The sequence below is a fragment of the Xylocopa sonorina genome, chromosome 3 (assembly GCF_050948175.1).
Source record: "Xylocopa sonorina isolate GNS202 chromosome 3, iyXylSono1_principal, whole genome shotgun sequence".
Classification (NCBI taxonomy): Eukaryota; Metazoa; Arthropoda; class Insecta; order Hymenoptera; family Apidae; genus Xylocopa; species Xylocopa sonorina.
Genome location: NC_135195.1, coordinates 9,407,058 through 9,427,443, shown reverse-complemented (window position 1 = coordinate 9,427,443; position 20,386 = coordinate 9,407,058). Strand labels below are relative to the sequence as shown.

The 20,386-nt window shown below is 50.1% G+C and overlaps 1 protein-coding gene across 5 annotated transcripts in view; it reads right to left on the bottom strand.

The window, feature by feature from the left end:
* The window catches only part of LOC143422389 (protein groucho), a 113,366-nt gene that overhangs the window by 32,567 nt on the left and 60,413 nt on the right, over positions 1 to 20,386 (bottom strand). For all 5 annotated transcript variants that reach the window (XM_076892978.1, XM_076892979.1, XM_076892981.1 and 2 more), the window contains 2 exons: positions 5,897 to 6,034; positions 307 to 586 (listed from right to left, as the gene is read on the bottom strand). In XM_076892978.1, the coding sequence (XP_076749093.1) occupies positions 307 to 586; positions 5,897 to 6,034 (418 nt within the window). The remainder of the gene's footprint in view (positions 1 to 306; positions 587 to 5,896; positions 6,035 to 20,386) is intronic.

Sequence of the window (20,386 nt, the reverse complement as noted above, 5' to 3'; positions counted from 1 at the left end):
CATAATTTGTCATGATATTGCAGGAATTGAGAGGAAGAGAGAGAAAAAAAAAAGAAGAAAAAAAATTATGGTTTTCTTTTTACCAACAGCTTGATGCTTGATGCTATTATTTGTCGACTACAGTGTTCAATGTTATATCAACAAAAAAAACCAATTAAAGTAAAGTAATTACAGAATACAAACGTAGAAATGAAATGCGTTACACAAAAGTCAAGGCTCAAAGAGGTCTCCATCGGCGGTATTGGGAACTGTCGGCTAGATTTCGCTAGGATTTCGCTAGCTGAAAGGGTCAATAGCGCGACTTACCTCCGTTGTGCTTCAAGTCGTCGGGCTGACCCCGATGGAGGTCCGGTTTCGTCAACGTCGAGAACGGATGAGCAGCCGTACCACCAGCGGTGGCGGCCGCGCCCGGTGGAATTCCTAATCCGAGGAGAGCCGCGGATGCTGACGTTGGAACGGGAAGTCCCGCGCCAGGGCCCAATCCAGGAAGTCCAGGTATACCTGGATGCGGGCCCATCGCGGTGCCTGGCGGTAGCTGCTGGGCGTGCACCTGCTGCAGCAGCCTTGGCAGGTCTGGCCTTTGTTGCTGTAACGGACCGAGAAAGATCACTTTTACCACCTCCAACACAATATTCTTCGTGCCACGAACGGATCACTTGTTTCTTTATTGTCGTTCGTCAGCTGAGAGATTAATCTCTCCTGGATTAAATGATCCTGAACGGTACAGAATTAGAAAAAAACGTTCGATATCGGTATCTATGATCGGCGAAATCTATTCTCCTTCCAGTGTTATTTACGAACAACTTGTACGACTTTGTTAATTTCATCCTGAAGATAAGTTTTCGTGTTCAATACATGATTATAGATAATTGACGAGTGTACAGAGATTTCGTGATAACACCCAATTACCGATCCACAAATCTAATCCTAACATGTCGATAACACGTCGTTTAAGTATCGCGATTAGATTGGACAATGGATGATAGCATTGAACAATGATGAAACACGCCTCCGTCGATCGCTTTTATCGCGGTAATCGTCTTCAGCAAATTTCATTGGCAAATTGTTCAGTGCCAAAAAAGACAGCCTAATCCCGGGAGTAGAAGATCGCCCGATTTTTTAATAAACACTTCGCAACTCAAGACCGCGAGTACTTTTGCACCCTCGGAGCCAGCGCGAAACGGGGGTGAAAAGGGATAAGAGAAGCGGAGAAAAAACGGGCGGCCATCGATCGTAATTTAATTTTCTTCGCTTATACCGAGCACGAGTGCCCCTGTGTTCGGCATTCGTTACGAGGGACACAACTTTCCACCGGGCAGGGCATACAAATCACGGAGGCAAACTTCCACCGGGTCGCGTTTAAATAACCCTCGATGTTCTCTCCCTCTTCCGCCGTTCTCGACGGCAGTCGTGGTAAATCCGAAAGTACGAAACAAGTGGCGTGGACTCGTGCAACCTTAGTAAGCAAGACGAAGAAGTCTCGAGCAGTGGTTCTTAACCTGAAATCCACAGTGTCCCTTCTCAGAACATCCCCCACTAGAATGTTAATATCCCACCCTTCCTTTTCGAAAATACGTATTTCTAAACGCTGTGAATTCCACGTGTACCACAGACGCGTTACTTTCCAATAAAATTTACAACACCCCCTATACTGTACATTTCACAGGACCACGAAATCCTGCGTGCAACGAGCAACCCCTAAAAGATCGCGCGATACGTGGTGCACGACATCGAAAGTGTTGGCCGAGTAAACCTCAGCGAGAGGGTGAAAACGCGAAGAACCACTGGCGTCGAGAAACCGTGGTACGGGGTAGGAGAAAAGTTTCGACGAAACCATAAACGTACACCCCTAGCGCCGGGTAGTTTCCTCGTTAGTTGGCCCGAACCGGGCCGACGAGGAGGGAGGTTGCCGGTCGAGTTTCAGCTGCCAGACAAATTGTAGAGAGCCGCGCCGCGGCAGCGAGCGTTTTAACGCTCGGTAGATCACGGCTGCCGGGGGTGGGGAAAGGGGTTGGTTACGCAGAGCTGGGGTGGCGAAGGAAACGTCGAAGAAATGGAAGAAGACGGAAACCAGGGTAGAGCAGGGGAAGAAGATGGAAAGCGAGGCGTTCCAGCGGAAGAGACGAGGATGGAGAACGGACACGGTGCGCACAGGCACCACTTTGCGAACCGTGTACACTCGTTAAGGCCGGGCCGAATATTCCCGGGGAGTAGTTTGCCGAGATAATTAAATGGTTTAACGATATAATAACCTCGCGTCGAGCGACTGTCTGAGCCACCCGCAAAACACACAAACAGAGAGGAAGAGAGATAGCGGCGCGCGCGCGCGCGTCTACCGAAATGAAATTCGCTCGGTGCGAAACGACGATAGAGCGAGGAGAGCGGAACGGTGTAGCGACGAGGAATACGGCGACGGGGGTGGGCGAAACGTTTCCTTTGGAACCACCCTAAGAAACGTTTCGAGCAGTGATAATAATCCTGACCCCGGGCTGTCGCGGCGCGGCATTCAAGGCGTCGCGGACGTCTTGGTCCGTTCGCGTTCCCAGGATCATTTCCGTATTTGTGGCGGGGGATTTCGCTAATGATTACGGCGAACTTTGCCACGACCTGCTGAACGTAGTTCGCTCAGAAACCTGGGTTCGCGGGTAGGGCTCGTTTGTGAGTTCGTTGGAGGTGGACCTGAACGAGCGGAGTGAGGCGAACGAGGGAATTTTGGAACCGGTATTTGATTCCGTTTGGCTCTCGATTGCGAATGTAGACACTTGACAAACCGAGACGCAGTTCAACAAAAAATTGTTAACTCTTGTATCGCAAAGTTAGCTCTAACGGAAACTTGTGCGCGTTCAAAGAAACGATTAAAGAAAAGTAATTAGGTATTTATATAATTCGAAAAGTAAACTTGACGAAAGTCTACTCGAAAAGAAAGCGAAAGAATTAGCGCGGGTTGAAAAAAAGCATTCGAAGAAAGATGATCGCGCGTTTACTAGCACGTTCGCCCCGGAGCCAATTCACCGCGAACGAAGGAGTTAAGCCGGCAAAGCGGAGTTATTTCAATCCGGAATTTTTGCGCCCCGAACGGCGGAGGGTCTTCTTTTGTGAGCGCCGGCGAAGAGGAAGTCATTACGAACCCCTTCATCTTCGCGCGAGCCTTCTTACGGCAGCTGCATCCACGGCCGGCGGTGCGGGGCTTGTTCTCAGCAGTTTTCATCGGTGTCGCGGCTGCTGCTGCGCTTGCTGACTCAACCAGCCGTGAAGATAGTGCCGCTAAAAGATCCGAGGAGATCGTCTTAACCTTCTTCTATATCACGCGTCGTTGACGCCTGAAAAGCCTGTATTCGTGGCGGCCCGTTCCCTCCACGGGATTATCAAAGTCAGCAGCGGCATCGCGCGATCTTCGATTCGCCTCGACCACTCACACGCGTCTCGTCCATCTACGCTTTTGTACACATGCCCCGTAGAGGAGGACCTTCCAACATCGTTGCTCGATTTCGCAACGATTCGCTCACTTATCTTGCCATTTATCGGGTTGTACCTACGCCATTGCGGAGGGATTAACCCGCTTTATTTTCCATTTACCGCGGCAACTGAAAAACCCAATTGGCGATAATCTGTCCCGATAAGTCGCACGAATTTCCGATAAGACACGTAACAACGTTCCTTTTCGTGCGTAGATACGATATCGAGGTAACGGACGAGCGTGAAGTTCGAGGGGGGGGTGATTATTGTTCCCCCGCCACGATGAAAGCCCTGGAACGTTGTAAGAAACGTTCCGCGGATAAGAATCTTGCTGGGTGAGTCAAATAATTGCTCGATGGCAATTGGGGAAGAGATCGATGGACGGTGATACCGTTGGCAAAGTACGAGTTGCGGCGGGAACGATAAAAGATCGCGCTACCTAAAAAATTTCATCGCCGACGCATTCGCTGCTTTACGAGCGATAGATAAAAATAAAATCGACGGAACGATTCCTGCGGAATACACGGTCCCGTTTGACGAGCGTTCGCGCGAAACGGATGACGCGCGCGAGCGAATTCCGCGACGCGTTCCAGAGTTTTTCCATCGATCCGGTAAAAGAACCGAACGAGGATTCGAGTCGGTGCGGCGCGGAAAAAGGAGGCGCGCGACTACTCGAGGAGGCAGCGGGTAGCGAGAGCGCGGTAAGAAGCGGGAGATGGCGGAGGAAGCGATTTAAAGCGCGCGGAATCCGGGGATTCTGCTAAGGATTTGCCGCACGTAGCCCGACAACGCCGCGGATCGCCGTGGAAGTTTCTATGGTCTGAGGGGGGTCGGTTGAGAGAGCAAGCGGAAGGAGAGGATCGTAGGGGGTGAATCGTGGGGGTTGGCGGTGGGGTCGAAGGCAGTTGGGTAGCAGGAATGCTGATTAGTCGGTGCTCGTGCGCCGTAACACTATAACCTATCCGGCCTGGAAACCGGGCAGGAAGACTCCGGATAAGATTCGAGAGGAGGGGGTGAAGGTGGAGAAAGGGGTTGCGGATCAGAGGATAGGCGCGGGGGCGAGTGGAACGGCGAGCGAAGGAAAGGGGTCGAAGCGAAGGAGAGGGCGGCTGGCAGAGAAGCCGGCGGCTTAATAGGGAGGAAATTGACTGCTCGAGCAATATTGAGGAGGATTCGGGATTCGCCAGGATCGTATCCATCCGTCCGCTTTCGGATTCCTCGGGCGTGCATCGGCTTCCTCCTACCGCCGGACAGGGATTCTCATTCGCCGCGAATGCGTTTCACGCCGGCGTGAACGCGAATCAGAGCCAGCCCGGGTGTATTCACCGGCCGTTCCAGACGCTGATACCGCCGCGAACGAGCCCGCGTAAATTTTCCTTCAAGAGGATTTGCGGTTAGCACCCCCTCCTCGCCAAACGACCGATTCAACTTTTCCTCGAGGTCCGTTCTCCCGCTCGGACGATCGCGCGCGCGTAACTGGATGGAAATTACTCGTTTGCCTTTTTCCGGAAGTTAATTGCGTTCCGCGCGAAATTCACGGGAAAATGTTTGCGGTGCTCGAATGATCGATGGGAATTTATTTATCGATGCGAATCACGGCCCGCTGAAAAATTGTGGATTAACAATTTTAGCCTGTTAACCAGCGACTAATCGATGAGCGTTGAAATCTCGAGCGATACGTCGACGGTCACTGATTAATAAAACCCGTAATTGCAACGAACAATACTATCCGTCTCGCGCGCAACAAATTTCGCGCCGCGGTCGTTTCGCACCCCTCGATCGTTTTCAATTTAAAAATTTATCTACCCAGCGTTTCGATAACTCCGCGCAATGAAAGTAACAACCGGTAGCGTAAAAAAAAAAAAAAAAAATAGGAACGCCCAACCCCTACAAATCACGTTCAACGGCATATCGATTCACGGGTGAAGGAGGGAGCGCGCGGGGTGGCGAACGCGAAATTGATTTCGCCTTAGAAAAACGGCGGGAACGTTTCAATTTCGATTGCTCGGCTGTGTTTGGTTTTCGTTCCATCGAGCAGGTTTAATATTTAATTTCTCGGTTTAACGCTAGTAACAGTACCGATGCTGGCTGGTGCTAGTCAGCGGTGGTAAATACAAACAACACGTAACGCGACATGCATGTAGTGCATGGTATAACATTGTACAGAATTCGACAAATCGAGAACTGAAATTTCTAGTGAAATTACGAACGTTTGAAAAAATATCGGGTATCGTTTGCGTAATGTTACACACGTATCATCGATCTAACTGGAATTTAATCGGAACCGCATGGTTCCATCCGAAATTTCTCATCCCCCGCAATATTCCAGCGGCCGATTAAACTTACGAACGATACTGTACGCGTGTGTACACGCTCGTGGCACGGTACACACGCTTCTGCATCACGTCGAGTAATTTATCTTCCATTGGCGTGCACTCACCCCGATAATGGCGTTGAGCTCGGTCATGGTCACTTGTTTGGCTCTGTCAACAGCAGTAGCGACTTGTTGTTGATGTTCCTGGGAGAGGAACGGCAGGATCTGAGCAATTATGGCGTTTAACCTCTTCGCTATCTCTGTCTGAAAACAGAAAGGAGAACGGTCCTTATTAAACGATAAATCGCTTTCACAGCCGATCGACAAGCGGTGCTCCCCCGTAATTGAACTCGGATAACGATTGTCCTTTCAATCGACGACCCCCTACCCCCGCCGTCAACCTCGCTCCACTTTTCCTTTCTCGCCACATTATCCGATACAGAGATACGGCTCGTATCGAACAGCCGAGTGTTACTTAATTCGAGTTTTATTGAGTCCGCTCGGTTTCTCGATCGATCATTTAGCACGGCTGGATTGTCGAACGGTGATTTATGCGTATCGCGGTTCCCGCGTCAATCCAGCGACATGCGTGCAGGTAATTGACTGTTATTATCTCTCATTTGCGTGATAACGCGTATTCAGAGGTATTCCACACGCCGGGTAATTAAATAGGCTTTATAGTTTCTCGATGAAAATGGAAAATACGAAGATATCAGTGACGCACTGCGAATTTCCCGTTTTCTCGAAATATCGTTATCGCAACAGTCTCTGTTTTGGATTCCGGTTTATTCTAATTTTATCCATTATTACATATCCGCAACAAAAGAACCGAATCGACTGCGAAAAACCGATGCGAACAATCTCTCCGAAATATGCCTCTGTCTCGCATTCAACCGGGCGTATTCCTCCCCTATTTATCACCGTAGTATACACAACAACGCTGACAAAAGGACAGTGTATTACAGCGGAGAGAAGCTGCAGCCGCTGGCTGCGGCCGGGATCGTTAAATAAGGCGAGGGCTGGCTTAACGCACCCTTGCGAGGGAAACGAGTGCAGATGCAGGTGCGGCATAACCGGTCGAGGGTGTTTACGACACCCTCCGGCCAGAACAGACTGACGGGGATTAAATTAAATCCAAGCTGAATCGGCGGTAGCGTGGCTCCTCTGCCTCCTCCTCCTTTGGCTCAATTTTCGTCCCGACCAATGCCAACGGGCATTACCTGTATCTGAGCATCACCTCGGCCGGAAATTAAGGCCGCTCGACGAGCTGAAAAAGTGGCGCGCCGCGACGAGAGGCCACCGGAAAACCGTCAACTGTTCCGGACAGGTGACGAGCCGTGAGCCTCGATCGTTAAATTCGTTCCGATCCCGACGCGCGGAAAGACACGAACGACCGGCAGAAATTTTCATTCATCTTTCTATTTCACCCGTCGCCGCGTTATATCCGTGTGTTTTACCGCGCCGCTTCTTCTATTCATCCGCTTTTATTCAACTTCCCGTTCGGCTCGACTCGATTCGCGGCCGTTGTTGTCCCTCGAGCATCGAATATTCTGAATTTTGCACGAGGCTGGTCGCGTTTCACCCGACTCGAATTTTAATCGGTTCCAACTTTAATGAGGCCGCCGCGTAATTGGGAATAATAATTCGATTAATGCATAATTGAACGCGCCGCCCGTTCCACCGGTGTTCCTGGCGAAATTCGCCGGGGTTAATTTGTGTTAACGACGCGACAAATCGACGATTCTCCCGGCCGAGTTACGCGAAGATGTGCCGTTAATTGAGAAGCGCCCGAGCGAGCTTACGTTCGTTCACGATTACGCGAAATCACGGGGTCGAGGGAGTTAAAAAGCTCTATTAGACGACTCGTGTCTCCTCGTCGTACGTAAAGATGGAAATGTCAAGACTGCATGACTTTACGTGAACATACGGCATGACATAATAATGAGACATAAACGATGCGTTTCAAAAGAATCGTATAATTAATGCATCGAGACTCGCGGTCGTATTAATAAAGTTTTTACGTTTGTTGCGCAAAGACATTATTCCTTTCTGCCATCAAAGGTAGAAACAAGTAATGTTGTACGTGTGCATCTTAAAGGAATTGCAGGAAATCTTTGTAACGTTACAGAGCCAACTCGCGATCAGTTGTATCAAAGAACTTTTATCAAAGAAATTTAATTTGTTACTAAATACACACAACTCTAGATATCGATTCATTATACGACGTATTACAATCCTATTAATTCGTCAGGAGGGAAATTGACGTTGATTGCAACATTTATCATAACATACACACACCAGTGACTTCTGAATCGCGCGATGGTTGCGCTGAAAACCAAAGCTTCGCAATCCATTACCTACAAATCTGTTCAGCACACGTGCGCAAACTAATTTCCATTAGCTCGCGATTTCAATAACCACCCTCGAATCTCTCTCCATACATCGCGAGCGAAAAAAGGATTGAAACCCCCAAGATGCGCCCATAGAAACTCGCGGCACTTGGCTCCTCGCTACCCCAATTACCGTGGCAAGACGGCTCGAGGGTGGCGCGAGCCATTAAGCAGCGCCCGTCGCCTTTTCACGCGTTCGCAAGACGTTCACGTGCGCGGAGGAAGCGCCCCGGAAACGGAACAAGTCTATTCGTCGCGCAACAGGAAGCAAAACCACCGTCAGCCCGCGAAACGGTGCACGCTGCGCGAACGGCGAGACTCGACTCATTTTACGAGTAAAATGCGAGCTGTACAAACTCGTCGGTAAATGCGACCGCCCTCACCCCCGTTTCGCCCTCAGCCACCGCGGTAGTCGTCGGAGTGTCTCACGGTAACGGCAACACGAGCACCGGCGGCTGCCAGCAGCCGTTTTCACTGCCGCTTAAACGAGCCTCGGATGCTAATTGAAATATCGCGGCCACTAAAATTCTTGCCAAGTTTCCCTCTCTCGAGCGTGCTGACGAACGACCGCCGGGGAGAACCGCCGCTCCCGTCGAGGGAGGACAGCCCAGGGAGGAGGAGAAGGAGGCGGCTGCAACGCGGGGAGTTGTTTTAATTACCCGTCGCCCTCCTGAGTGCTAGTCATTAGACCGCTAATTATAACGTACGGCAGAACGAGTCGCGCCATCCGCGAACGAGCTGTACCGTGGCGCCGCGGCGGAACGAGAATCGACGAGGCACCGTGTTACCGGTTCCCGTTGTTTCCGCCACCAGATTCGCGTACCAGTTTCACTGGCGGCAAATTGGACCTCTTTGCTCGCTGCATGCGATTACCTTCGTATCGTTGGAGCGTAGATATTTCGAGCGATAAAATGGAAATCGAACAGCTTTTCTAATTCCGTTCAGTTTCTTCGCGATCTGTAATTGATTTAAGGATCGAAAGATCGTTCTTTCTATTGCGAGGAATCGCTTGTGCAAAATGGATTAGATTATTGGCGAGTCGTTTCGTTCTGCTATTCCAGTGTAATTCGTTCGTTTTTCAGCTACTCGGATATAGATCTTCTAAGCTTCTGTTTCATAAAACACATGCGAGGCGGAAGCCATGTCGGTTCCTCTTGCGAAACCAGATTTTTTAAAGTGGATGAATCCTCGAGCGATCTGGTAATACTGTCCCACGCTTTCTCGGTTCTTTGAAAATTTGATTTAGAAATTACCATCCCTCTACAAGAATTATTTTTATGTTCCATCACTGGTATTATTCGACAGCAATTTTTATCCGTCATCCTGACGTTCCACGTAGTACCGTTTCTGACCAAAAAATAGGTAGAGATCCCTCGTTATCCCGTTAATCAAAATCTCTTTCCGAATTACATTGCCCCAGTTCATGACGCGCGAAATTCCCATTTCAAATCTCCGCGTTGGCTGCCAGCGACGGAGACAAGTTTCGCGTTAATTTCAAAGGCGTTGCTACAATTTCAAGCCTCAAACTTAAAAAAAAAAAAAAAAAAAGAACGAGGGTGGAGGCTCGAAGAACCGAGAAAGGGAATGGAAACAATTGCTTGCAAAGGGTAAGAGATATCGGAGGCGTGGGGTGTGGGCAACGAGACGGGGACAGTGCAAGACGTAATTGCGTTGCCAAGAAGTTTTCCCCGGGTGGCGAGGTAACCAAGGAAATAATGAATGGTTCGGATGCTTTAGCAACGCGCGAAGAAAAGGGTGGAGGGAATAAAAGGGGGACGAGGGCGGGCGTGGGCCGAGGGGGTGGAGTTTCGGTGCTGCTAGCAGCTCTCATTGTCCCGGATTTCACACGGGCGAGATGAAAACCTTGCCTGGAATGAATTTTTCCCTACCGGGGCCAAATTGGACCGCGAAGATTGCCAGCCTGACCGGGCTACGTGTCCCTTTTCCGCTGTGAAAGACGCTTCCGCCCGAGAGATTGCGAACGGATCCACTTCTTCCAGGAGCTTTTCACATGAACAATTTCGCGGGGATATTGGATATTTTAATCGCGTCTCCCTCGAGACACTTCGAAATTTCACAAGCTCGCGGTAGGGACAGGATTAAGTAAAATTTCGCTGAGCGCGCTCCGAACGTAAACCAAGTCCCGCGCTAGTCCGAGTATGTATGTACAACCTGCATTAAATCATAAAAGATTCTTCCCACGGCTGATCCCATCGGTTCTATCGATGATCCGCCGGCGGTATACTTCCAGCACCGCAGATATGCAAGAGTACGTGCAAGAATCTCCCGAGCTACCCCCCAGCTCGACTGTTTTTCCTCTCGCTCCCTCTCTCTCCCTCTCTGTCTCGCTAGTCGGCGTTCCCAGGGCGCATAGCGCGGGGTCATGACATGCCGAGACGAGGAGGAGCAGCGCGCGGCTGGTAATATCGCGAAAGCCGCAAGAAGCTTTAGCAAAGTGCCTGGCTCTTCGCCTACCCCCGCTGCGCTCACCTACACGCGACTCTCGGTTTTCCACGTTGACGGCCGCGCGTGTGTTCGCGAGAACGGGGGGTCGAAATAGGCGTTCTCCTCCTATATCCGCGCGCGTATCGCACGGCCGCCCCTCTAAAAGCTGCCGGCAACATTCGCGGCATGAAAATGCAAAGCGACAAAGTGCCGCCGATAAAATTCCCCGCCGGTGAAACGGTGACGTGAACCGAATGCTCTTCCGCCACCTACTTCCATTCCGCTTGCGCCCAAGCGGTGGTGCACGCGCTGCGAGCACGGTATACACACAGGGGATAATCTAATATCACCCGGTTCCGTGACGGGCACGAGATCCAGGAATCTCGATGATCCGACTTCCCCGGTAGCAAAAGATGATCCTTTGGCATCGAGTCGACGCGCTGATTCCTCCTCGCTCGTTGGCCTTTTTCAGGGCTTTCGCAGGCGACCGTGGCGAAGTGAAATAAATCCGGCTGAACGCAGAGTCGTAAGGAAACGATTGATATTTATAGAGCGAGCAGAATTGAGAGACGTCCCGAGTATAAAATTGGGACAATAACGAGTAGATGTCGAACAACGAACCATTGATACATCAAGCGTTGGGCATCTCTATTATTTTACCCAGCCGGTTTTCCGTGCCCTCGTATATTCGAAGCCTTTCATCGTCGAAAAGTACTGCGTTATTGCCTTCGATAAACAGTTTACTCGTAACTAGCGTGTTCTTTACGATCTTCCGCGCCTCGAAATTGCGCGTCGTTACAGCCCACGCGAGAGTGCCGAGTGTATTATAAATAAGGCTCGTATCCCGAAAATGTTCGTTATCCCACGCGAAATCTTTTCCGAATGACTCGAGTCAGAAGCAGGAGTTTTTTTCCAAATCGCTAGGGTAGGCGGGCTCGCGGTTCTCGAACGGTGGAAAAATAATCAGCCGCGATCACGGCGGTGCCACGCGTGACGCACTCCGGTATTTTGTTTGGCTCGCGTCTTTTTTCGTTCGCGCGCTGACGCGAATTTTGTTTCGCCCAAGCGTTATTTGTTATCGCTTTCGGGGAGCAAACACGCGTGGGCGTTTACCGCCCAAAGGTGATGATAACAAAATTTTCGGTGGTATACGATTGTTTGCGTTGGACGCGGCTAGAACGTCGGGGGATCGTAAACCGTGCTCAGAAATAGTATCCGCGCTATAAATTTATTTTAACGGTTCGCGTTTCGCGGTTTTACCACCGCGGTTTGATCGCGACACCAATTGGAGTATTTACTCGCAATTACCGCGCGAACGGTATGCAATTTTTCCGCCGTTACATTTATGCACCCGCTCCGAAAACTACAAATCAATTTCATCCACGTTACGTCACTTTTCAATATCCATGAAAATTCCAACACAGAAGAAAACGTCCAAATCCCTTAACGAAGAAACCAGCGTGAATCGCAGTCCCTCTCTCGAACGACCATCCCAAAGAGGAAGAAACCGTTTCCATCTGCAATCACGCGACCACCACCAGCGAAGATACAACGTGACGCACTTCCGAATGTTTAATTGAAGAGTCAGCAACAGCAGCGGGCCGGTTATAAGCGGGGGCGGAAAGTTTGCCGGAACGGTGGCACGTTTAGCTCGATACGCCGGCGGACAGGGGTTGTGCGCGCGGGATCGGGGGCGGTAGGGTTTAGTTGGCAGAAGCGGGAGAACGCGCGGCGGTAAAACGGCCCGTTACTCGCACTAACGAGTAAACCAGCAGTTGCTCGTCGGACTTTGCCGGTATTATGCTACACGAGCAAATAAACCGGCGTGTTCGGCTAACTCCCCTGGTTTCTGGTAAGCCCCTATACACTGGCTGCACTCGCTATAAAGCCCCGGCTAACGTCCGCGTGATTGCAATATTCCGCGGCTTGCGGACCCGCGCCGGATGTATACGAGGCGTTTTCGTGCGCTCGTGCCTTCTGCATTGGTGCGCGTACCCACACCGCCGTCTCTCGCCATCCGTGGACGTTAAGACGCCCGCTGCAACGTGCAAAACTCATTGTCCATCGCTGTTTGCCCGCCCTGGCGATTGTTAAATTTAATCGAATCGCGGGAGAGGTTTGTGGAAACGAATAAACGCGGCACTCGCGGTTCGACCAGGACATCGCAGGAGCCGAGAGTAAGCGGAGACGCGGATTATGCGCGAACAATGAGTGACATCGATATTTCCGTTTCGAAAGCGCAGTCGAATCGGCGTTTAGAGAGCTCGGAAGATTGTCAATTCGGCGAGGCAGTCAAGATATAGCCAACTCTAAGTGGAATCAAATCCAAACGCGGCCAATACCGAGCGTACCCGAATTGAAACCAAGACAACAGAAAACGATGTCAATACGGGGCAAAGTCAAACGGGAACAATCAAATCAAAACGTACTCACAACTGTGTCAGCCCCTTCTCTAATATCCCCCTTTCTCTTTTAATTCCAAGTATAATCAAATCTAATAACGATCACTAGAAACGCAATGGAGCCGAAGTACCGTATTAAACAACCGTTGGTTATTTCGAGCTCGTCAGAAATATAACGAAAGGGTTAATGAAAATTCGAGCGTGCACGTTAAAACAACAGAATATTTTAAATAACCGCTACCGGCAAATATTGGACGCGGGTGTTATCTTTTCAATATTCCGTACGGCGTCGTTCGGATGTAACGGAAAAAGGCGGACAATTTTTTTCAGGGAAATTTTAAATTGGAATGGAAATGATAAAGTGAATGGCGGGCATGGGCGCGCGCGGATGCACAGTTGTACAGCGGGTTTACGATAAAACGAGGGGGATGCTGGATCCGTTGAAAACTCATCGGCCATTGTGCTCGTCTGCCGCACCGAAAGTTAGGTTTAATCAATTTAGCTTTCTGTAACCAATGCCTGTTCTACTGCGAACTTCTATGCTAACAGCGCGCGCTCGCGTTACGGAAAGGACAAATGAATTGTTAGTACGATGTGGGAATTTCTGTTCGATTCGCTCTCCGAATGGAATAAAAGTAAAGGGGCGAAGAACGGTCAGAGCGCAGGAAACTTCTCTCGAAATCGCTCGAGCAAATCTCGCGCTGTATTTTGCTCGTACCGATTCTGATATTCGATTCGCGATATCTCTTTTTTAGTATAAAATGGTATAAAATAAAATATGGCACGCATGAGCGTTCAAAGCGTCGAGCGGCACATTTCCGACAAACGATTGAAGAAAATCGTGTCATAAATACGCGCGGGTCCGATATTCGCGCGATACTAATTACTCATTGTGCGCGTTCGTTTCCCGTGTCGGAAGCTGAATTTAATCAGCCCGTTAATCAGTTTATTTTTAGCATTCATCGTGCCGCGGAATAATAACCGGTTGCATTGCGACGCGAATGATTAATTATCTATTATCTGTCTCGTTATGCGGCTAGCGTGCACGTAGACCGGTAGAAAGTAATCGCGAAAGTAACGCGTCGACGTATCGGTAACGAGATGCAAAAAGGAAATGCAAGTGGAGGAAGAACGGCGAAAATATTGAACGGCAGTAGCGAGCGTGGCAATTTCACTTTCCGCGATTTCTAAAACCCCGTCTGACGTTCCATCAGCCTCGATTAAGCCTGATCAATCTATTCAGGAAACTGTTCGAGTAACGTCTATCCGTGTATGTAAACGCGCAACAGATTCCCACAATTACTTAACGCGAAAAAACTTCTGATATTCCCAGCGCGGTTGCATATTTCATTCTTAACCATCAATTACGGTGCCCGACCCATGAAAATTGCCGTTCCTCGAGAATCGAATTTCCACCTGAGAACGCGTGCACCGTGAAATCTCACGGCGATCGCCGCTAAATGAGAACTGTAAGGGGAGTAAAACGTGACAAGTCGTATTTTCTCTGCTACACGCGGTTCTTAACACTCGGGAACACTTTCGATGCGCGCGTCGATGCCTTCGTTTCAAGCGCGGATCTAGGTGACACGAAAATGAGAAAAAAAACAACAAACGCGCGACCACTGTATGTTCTCCCCTTGTAGATTACAAATTTAAAAAACAGAGGGGGAAGAAAAAACGTGGAACAGATGCAAGGTAAAACAAAAGCGCCCCTTTCGACAGAAAAAAAACCAGTCGTTTCGGCGGCGTTGTCATGCGTGACGAATATACGCGTCGGCGATTTATAGGGAGAATTGCGTGCTGGCCCGCGACGCGGGTAGCGCGGCTAGTCGCATCGAAAATTGCTCGTATAAATATTAGAGCTGGCCATTGTCGTTCGGTTAATTTTCCGCGGTGTTGGCTGTACCGCGACAGAGAAAGAGGAAGGGGTTGGACGCGGGCGAGCAGCGTGATCGGTAGGGGTGGCAGGGGCGCGGAGCTGGGTTTGCCAGAGGGAAAAACACAGATATCGCTGCCCCTCGATGGAATTTTATTTGTTTCGCGCTTTCGACGCTGTGCACACGTGGTCCAACCGCATTTTCGTTGCACCCACGCTCGCACCCACCGTTGCGCGTCACCTCGATGGCGCGGCCAGGTAACACACGTCGAGACAGTCGCGCGTACATGAATGGACGGACCGAATAGGGGTGAGAAATAAAAAAAAAAGAATGGAAAAAATAGTACAGCATAGGCAACGATTCGCGTAACGTCGACTACGCCCACGAATAATGCCGGGCTGGCGCTGGTAAACGTGTTGTCGGAACAAAAGTTGCAGCTGTTACGAACGCGGTTTGAACCGCGACAATGGATCAACGTGACGACCCGACGACGCGAGGCTACGGGTCAGAATAATTGCTGGTCCCACGCGACCCTGCGCTAACTCCCGCCTACCCTTTTCCGCCATGCCGGAATTTTTAGCAATCCGATGCCCCTTCAGCCGCAAAGTTCATTATTCCTAGTTGATCTCGACATGACGAAGAAGGAAACATCGTAAAGCATCTAGGGATGATTTGGAGACTTTCGAATAACCCTTTGATATCGATTGGAAAAAGAATCCTCCTACCGCCGCAAAAATCTGACCTTTAGAAAATCATCGTGTAGTGGTTGTTCCCCTATGAAAAAAGTAAAAGAAAAATAACGGGAAAGGGGTGGAAAATCGATGACTGATTACGCGTATGGCTCTAGAACAGTCTGAGAGGTTAAGCTTTGAAGACAGAGGGTAATCGACAACGTCGAGAGGAGGACCGGCCATTATGTGTGAATGTTCGAGGGTAAACAGGCTGCAATCAATTCAGGGGTTCATCGTGGCTGCTCGTCGACGAGAGGGATGACTTCGAGTGGTCGCTGCGCAGAGAATGCTCCTCCATGTCTCTCTCTCTCCCTCCCTCTCTCCCTCCATCTCACCCCCTATTCGTGTGCCTTTGTATATACATCTGAATCCGGGGGATCCAGCTGGAGAGCGAGATACAGGGACGGGGATTGATAGAGAGGGAAATAGAGTGAAACGGGGAGAAAGGGATAGAGAGGAACGGGAACAGAGTAATTCGCAGCGAGAGGGACAAATAAAGAGGAAAGCCGAGCGAAATAGAGTGAAACAGAAAGGGTGGGACAGATAGAGTAAAAAAAAGTAGAGAGAAACGTTGAAAAAGGGATGGATAGGAAGGGAAACCGAGTGAAACGGGGAGAAAAAGATAAAAATGGGAAGAGGAGTACACAGCGATGCGAAGAGAAAGGGACAGATAGTGATGGTAACGGAGGGAAACGTGGAGAAAAAGATAAACAGGGAAGCAAAGCGAAACGCAAGGGAAGGAACGAATAGAGGATACAAAGTGGAACTGAAAGAAAGAGATAGGCGGAGAATGAAACAGAGTGAAACGAAAAGTACAGACAGGGGCAAAAATGAACTGCGAGGGGGGTGAGGGCGAAAGAATAGATAGGGAACCAGAGTGAAGCGAGGAGAAAGGGAACGTTCATTGTTACCTGTGCCAGCCAGCATTGGCATCAGTCAGCGACATTGGTATCGCCCGTGTGCAAAGAGGAGGGAAAACGCAGCGGAGGAAAGGAAGAGGAAGTAAAGTGGGCTTGCTACGAGATCGGAGAAGCAGATGGAGAAAGAGACGGTGGAGGAGAATAAGTGGCACTCGAGCTACGAATGGCGGCGAGGCTGAGGACCTGACAGACGGCGAAAGATCGGGATGTTTGGATGTTTGAACGTTAGAGTGCTGAGGCAGCACTCGAGCTTTCCACCCCTTCCTCTGTCTCTCTCTCTCTCTCTCCCTTTCGTACTCGAGTGTTCGACCCCCAACGTTGTACTTCGATACAACGGGTGTCCATCGTTACTTAACTTCGGTTAAATGGCACACGATCTGCTACCACAAACGAGATATACGATGGACCCATTGTGCCAACAAACTTCGTGACTCGCGAACTGAAATACCTAGCCTTGGAAAAATTTGAAGTTCTTTTCTGTCGTGTGTGATTTGGCGTTTAGAGCCACAAAGTCGAGAGTCATGGTCAGGCTAATCGTCAGAGCAGATAGAGTTATCAGATTTAAGAGGATTTTCTTTTGTTGGCTCAGTAAACCGAGCGAGCAGTGTATTTTAGCAGGCAGCCCTTCTTTGGACACGTGTAAGTTTTCTGATTACTTAATTCACCTAATTCTGCTAGAATACATTCCGATAAAACGATTGATTATCAGACACGTACAGAATTATTAGGTGTCGATAAGCTCTTTTCACAGTACGCTCTTTACCATAGATTCCATGGAAAGAATTCAATTTCGCTATTGTTCCGCCAGATAAAGAAACGAGAACCGATAACGGGTTCTCGCGATAGGAGAGAGAAAAAAAAACATGCTCGAGGAAATATCGATATCATCGCGAGTATCGGACAACGGAGTATATCGCTCGCTATGAACCGTTCGGAAGTTCCACCTGAACTCCATTGCAACTCCGCTGATAAGAGAACCGAGCACAGTTATCACGATCATTTTTTGATATCTTCCGTCGTTTTCGATTTCTAAGCACTCACAGAGGCACAAGGGGGCTGATTTTTCCCTTACAAGTAAGTTCTTAGGTGGATCGAAGGAACACTTGCGCGAAATCGGCTGGTATCAGTCACTTCTGATTCCCTTGTCAGCCTTGTCAGACTGCGGCAGGAGATAAAGAAGAACGAGCACCCAGCGAATTGACAGCGACAGGTCATTCTTTCGAGCGCAACCATGAGTAATCACGGTCGACCGGATGTATCGATATATTACTACGGGATAAAAAGGAGGCTCACGCTGAGCGTGCATCAATCATCGACCCAGAGGAATGCCCGCCTTCGATCCGGGGCCTTTGAACCGGGACGTGGTTCGTTCGTTTGATACTTGCAACGAGGAACTGGTTTCTTCCTTAAACGGATGAAAAATGGGAGACTTTTAACTAAATTTATGATTCTAATTCTCGCGAGGAATACCCAAACTAGATCAATATCTGTCAAGAACGATTTAAATATTCGTGCTTCCCAATCGTCGAGCCGATGAACAAACGGATCATGCACCAGCGTCCGATTCGAGGCGAGCGAAGTTAACGCAGCGTGCGACAGCAATCTGCGCATCGTCACCGTCGAGATCACCGAGCGCAGGAGGCGGTTAACAGCGGAGGAGGGCCGATTACCCTCGAGTACCTAATTACCCATCTCCATGTCCCTGAACTCGCACAATTCGCAATCTCTCCCTCAGCTGTGCTCCATCTCTCGGTCTTCGACGAGATCCAGCGCGAGCGTACGGCGCGAGCTATACGTGTAGCCCTCCCAAGGGAGGCCGCCGTCAGGTCCGCATCGAGGCACCGCGCGGGGCACAATGATCGATCAGCGTGTCAGTAGGTTACGCCGGGCAAATTAGCGGCACTCAGGATATTAGACGAGCGGGAAAGCTCGGGGGCTCTGCGCTCACGGCGTGGCCCGACGAAAGTGCCGGTAGCAAGCAGTCAATAACAACGACGAGGCTTGCCACGGCTATTAAGAGGGACGGTGCCGGGGCAGGTATTAGAGGAAACTAGGGGCTGGCTGCCAGGAGATTGCTGCCTCCAAATAGGTTTCCGACGAGAGAAAATCGCGTTATCGCGGGCCCCGGGATACTCCTAATAAATTACAGCCCGCAATTTGTCGTAAATAATCGATTACGCGTACGTTCCTCGAGCCCGCTAATGCTGTCGCGACGATGATAGCATCGTCGATAAATTTCGACCTCGACGAGAGACTCGCCGAAGATAGATGCGCGCGTACACCCGCCACCGGATGATCCTTGCCTTTCTGCTCGACAGAAACGGGACGACGTATCTACGCGCGGCATCTAATCTACCGCGGCTAACAAACACGCCAGGTTTTCGCTTCGGTTAATCGATCGCCAGCAATGAACCCCGATCGACGATCATCCAATTACCGTCGCGCAAAGTATCAGCGGTGATTCGAGCCCCTGGCGATCGCGCGCCAATTGCTATTCCACTGGCGGAGATACCGACGATGCGGTGCAAGAATGCACGAAAACGCGATGGAAGACCTGGATGCACTCGGACACGTTCCAACCACGAGCGTAGCACGAGTCTGCTCTCTATTTCAAGCGAGAAAGGGGGCAGAGACGAGGCGCAGAAACTCTCCCTTTATTTCTCTTACGGCAAAAGACAACGTACACACGTGTACACGGTACTGTGCCGGTAGACCAAGCATGGAAACCATAGGGGAGAGACCAGGAAGGATACGAGAGTGCACCAAAAAGGGAAAGGGAGAGAGTCCTGGTTCGCGAACCCGGCCACAGACGCGAATTTTAGACAGTGTCCGGTGTCCGTGTGCCCGTCTAGCTAACGGGTGTGCGCCTGTATAGCGGTCACTCTCTGGCCGAGCCAGCAGAGACCGCTAAGCCCACCTGATATGTTCAACCCTCCTGTTCACCATCCCCACGCGTCTCTCTCCCTCTTTCTCTTCAACAGCTCCGGTCTGTTGCTCCCCGTTTCGTGCATACACGGGAACAGAGACGCACACGTACGGCCGCTGTACATACGCTGACCCTTTCCTTTGCACCGTGGGGGCAGGCCGCTTTCGAACCGCAAGCCGCAACGGGCTACTGCCTTGATTAAACGCGCCATAGACCGCCATTATCGCTGATTGCGCTAAACATTAACGGCCCGGCCGCTGAAGCTGACCTCCTACGCTCTCTCGCTCCGTTTCCCTCCTCGGGTAGGGCGCGGGAAAGAGAGGAGGCGAGATGGGTAACCGCTCTCTATCCTCTCGATTTCGAGTCAGCCTCCGGTGGTTGTATTCTGTAGCCGGCCGCAGCTATTGGGCTGGCATGTATGTTAGCTGCGGAATATAGCCCCGACAACCGGGATTTCGACTGTTCTCCAGTTTCGAAGACGGAATCCCAACGGATTAATATTTCCACCGATTATGCTCGGGGATAACAATACGTCGACGCTGTTCTCGCTAAAAATCCGGGGTTTCGCGTGTTTATCGGAATGTACGGCTCGAGAGATTAATCGTTAACGGGTCGGTTGAAAATTGCTGGACAGTTTAATTACACCAACTAATGGATGATTAAATTAAGAGATTGGATTCGGAGTATAAAGCGCAGGAAATTGGGTCCGTAATAAATTTAACTTTCCGCCGCTGCAAACACGGTATCGGAGCATTAATAGTACGCCACTAAATTAATTATCGATTTATTCTTATTTCGCGGTGCGGCAGAAGTAAGAGTTAGCTGTGCTCGTATAACAGTTTTTGCTCGACTCTGTAACACCGTACGCGCGCAGAGATGTGTTCGATGGACGCAAACTCTGTTTGCAATTTGAAAAAAGCAACCA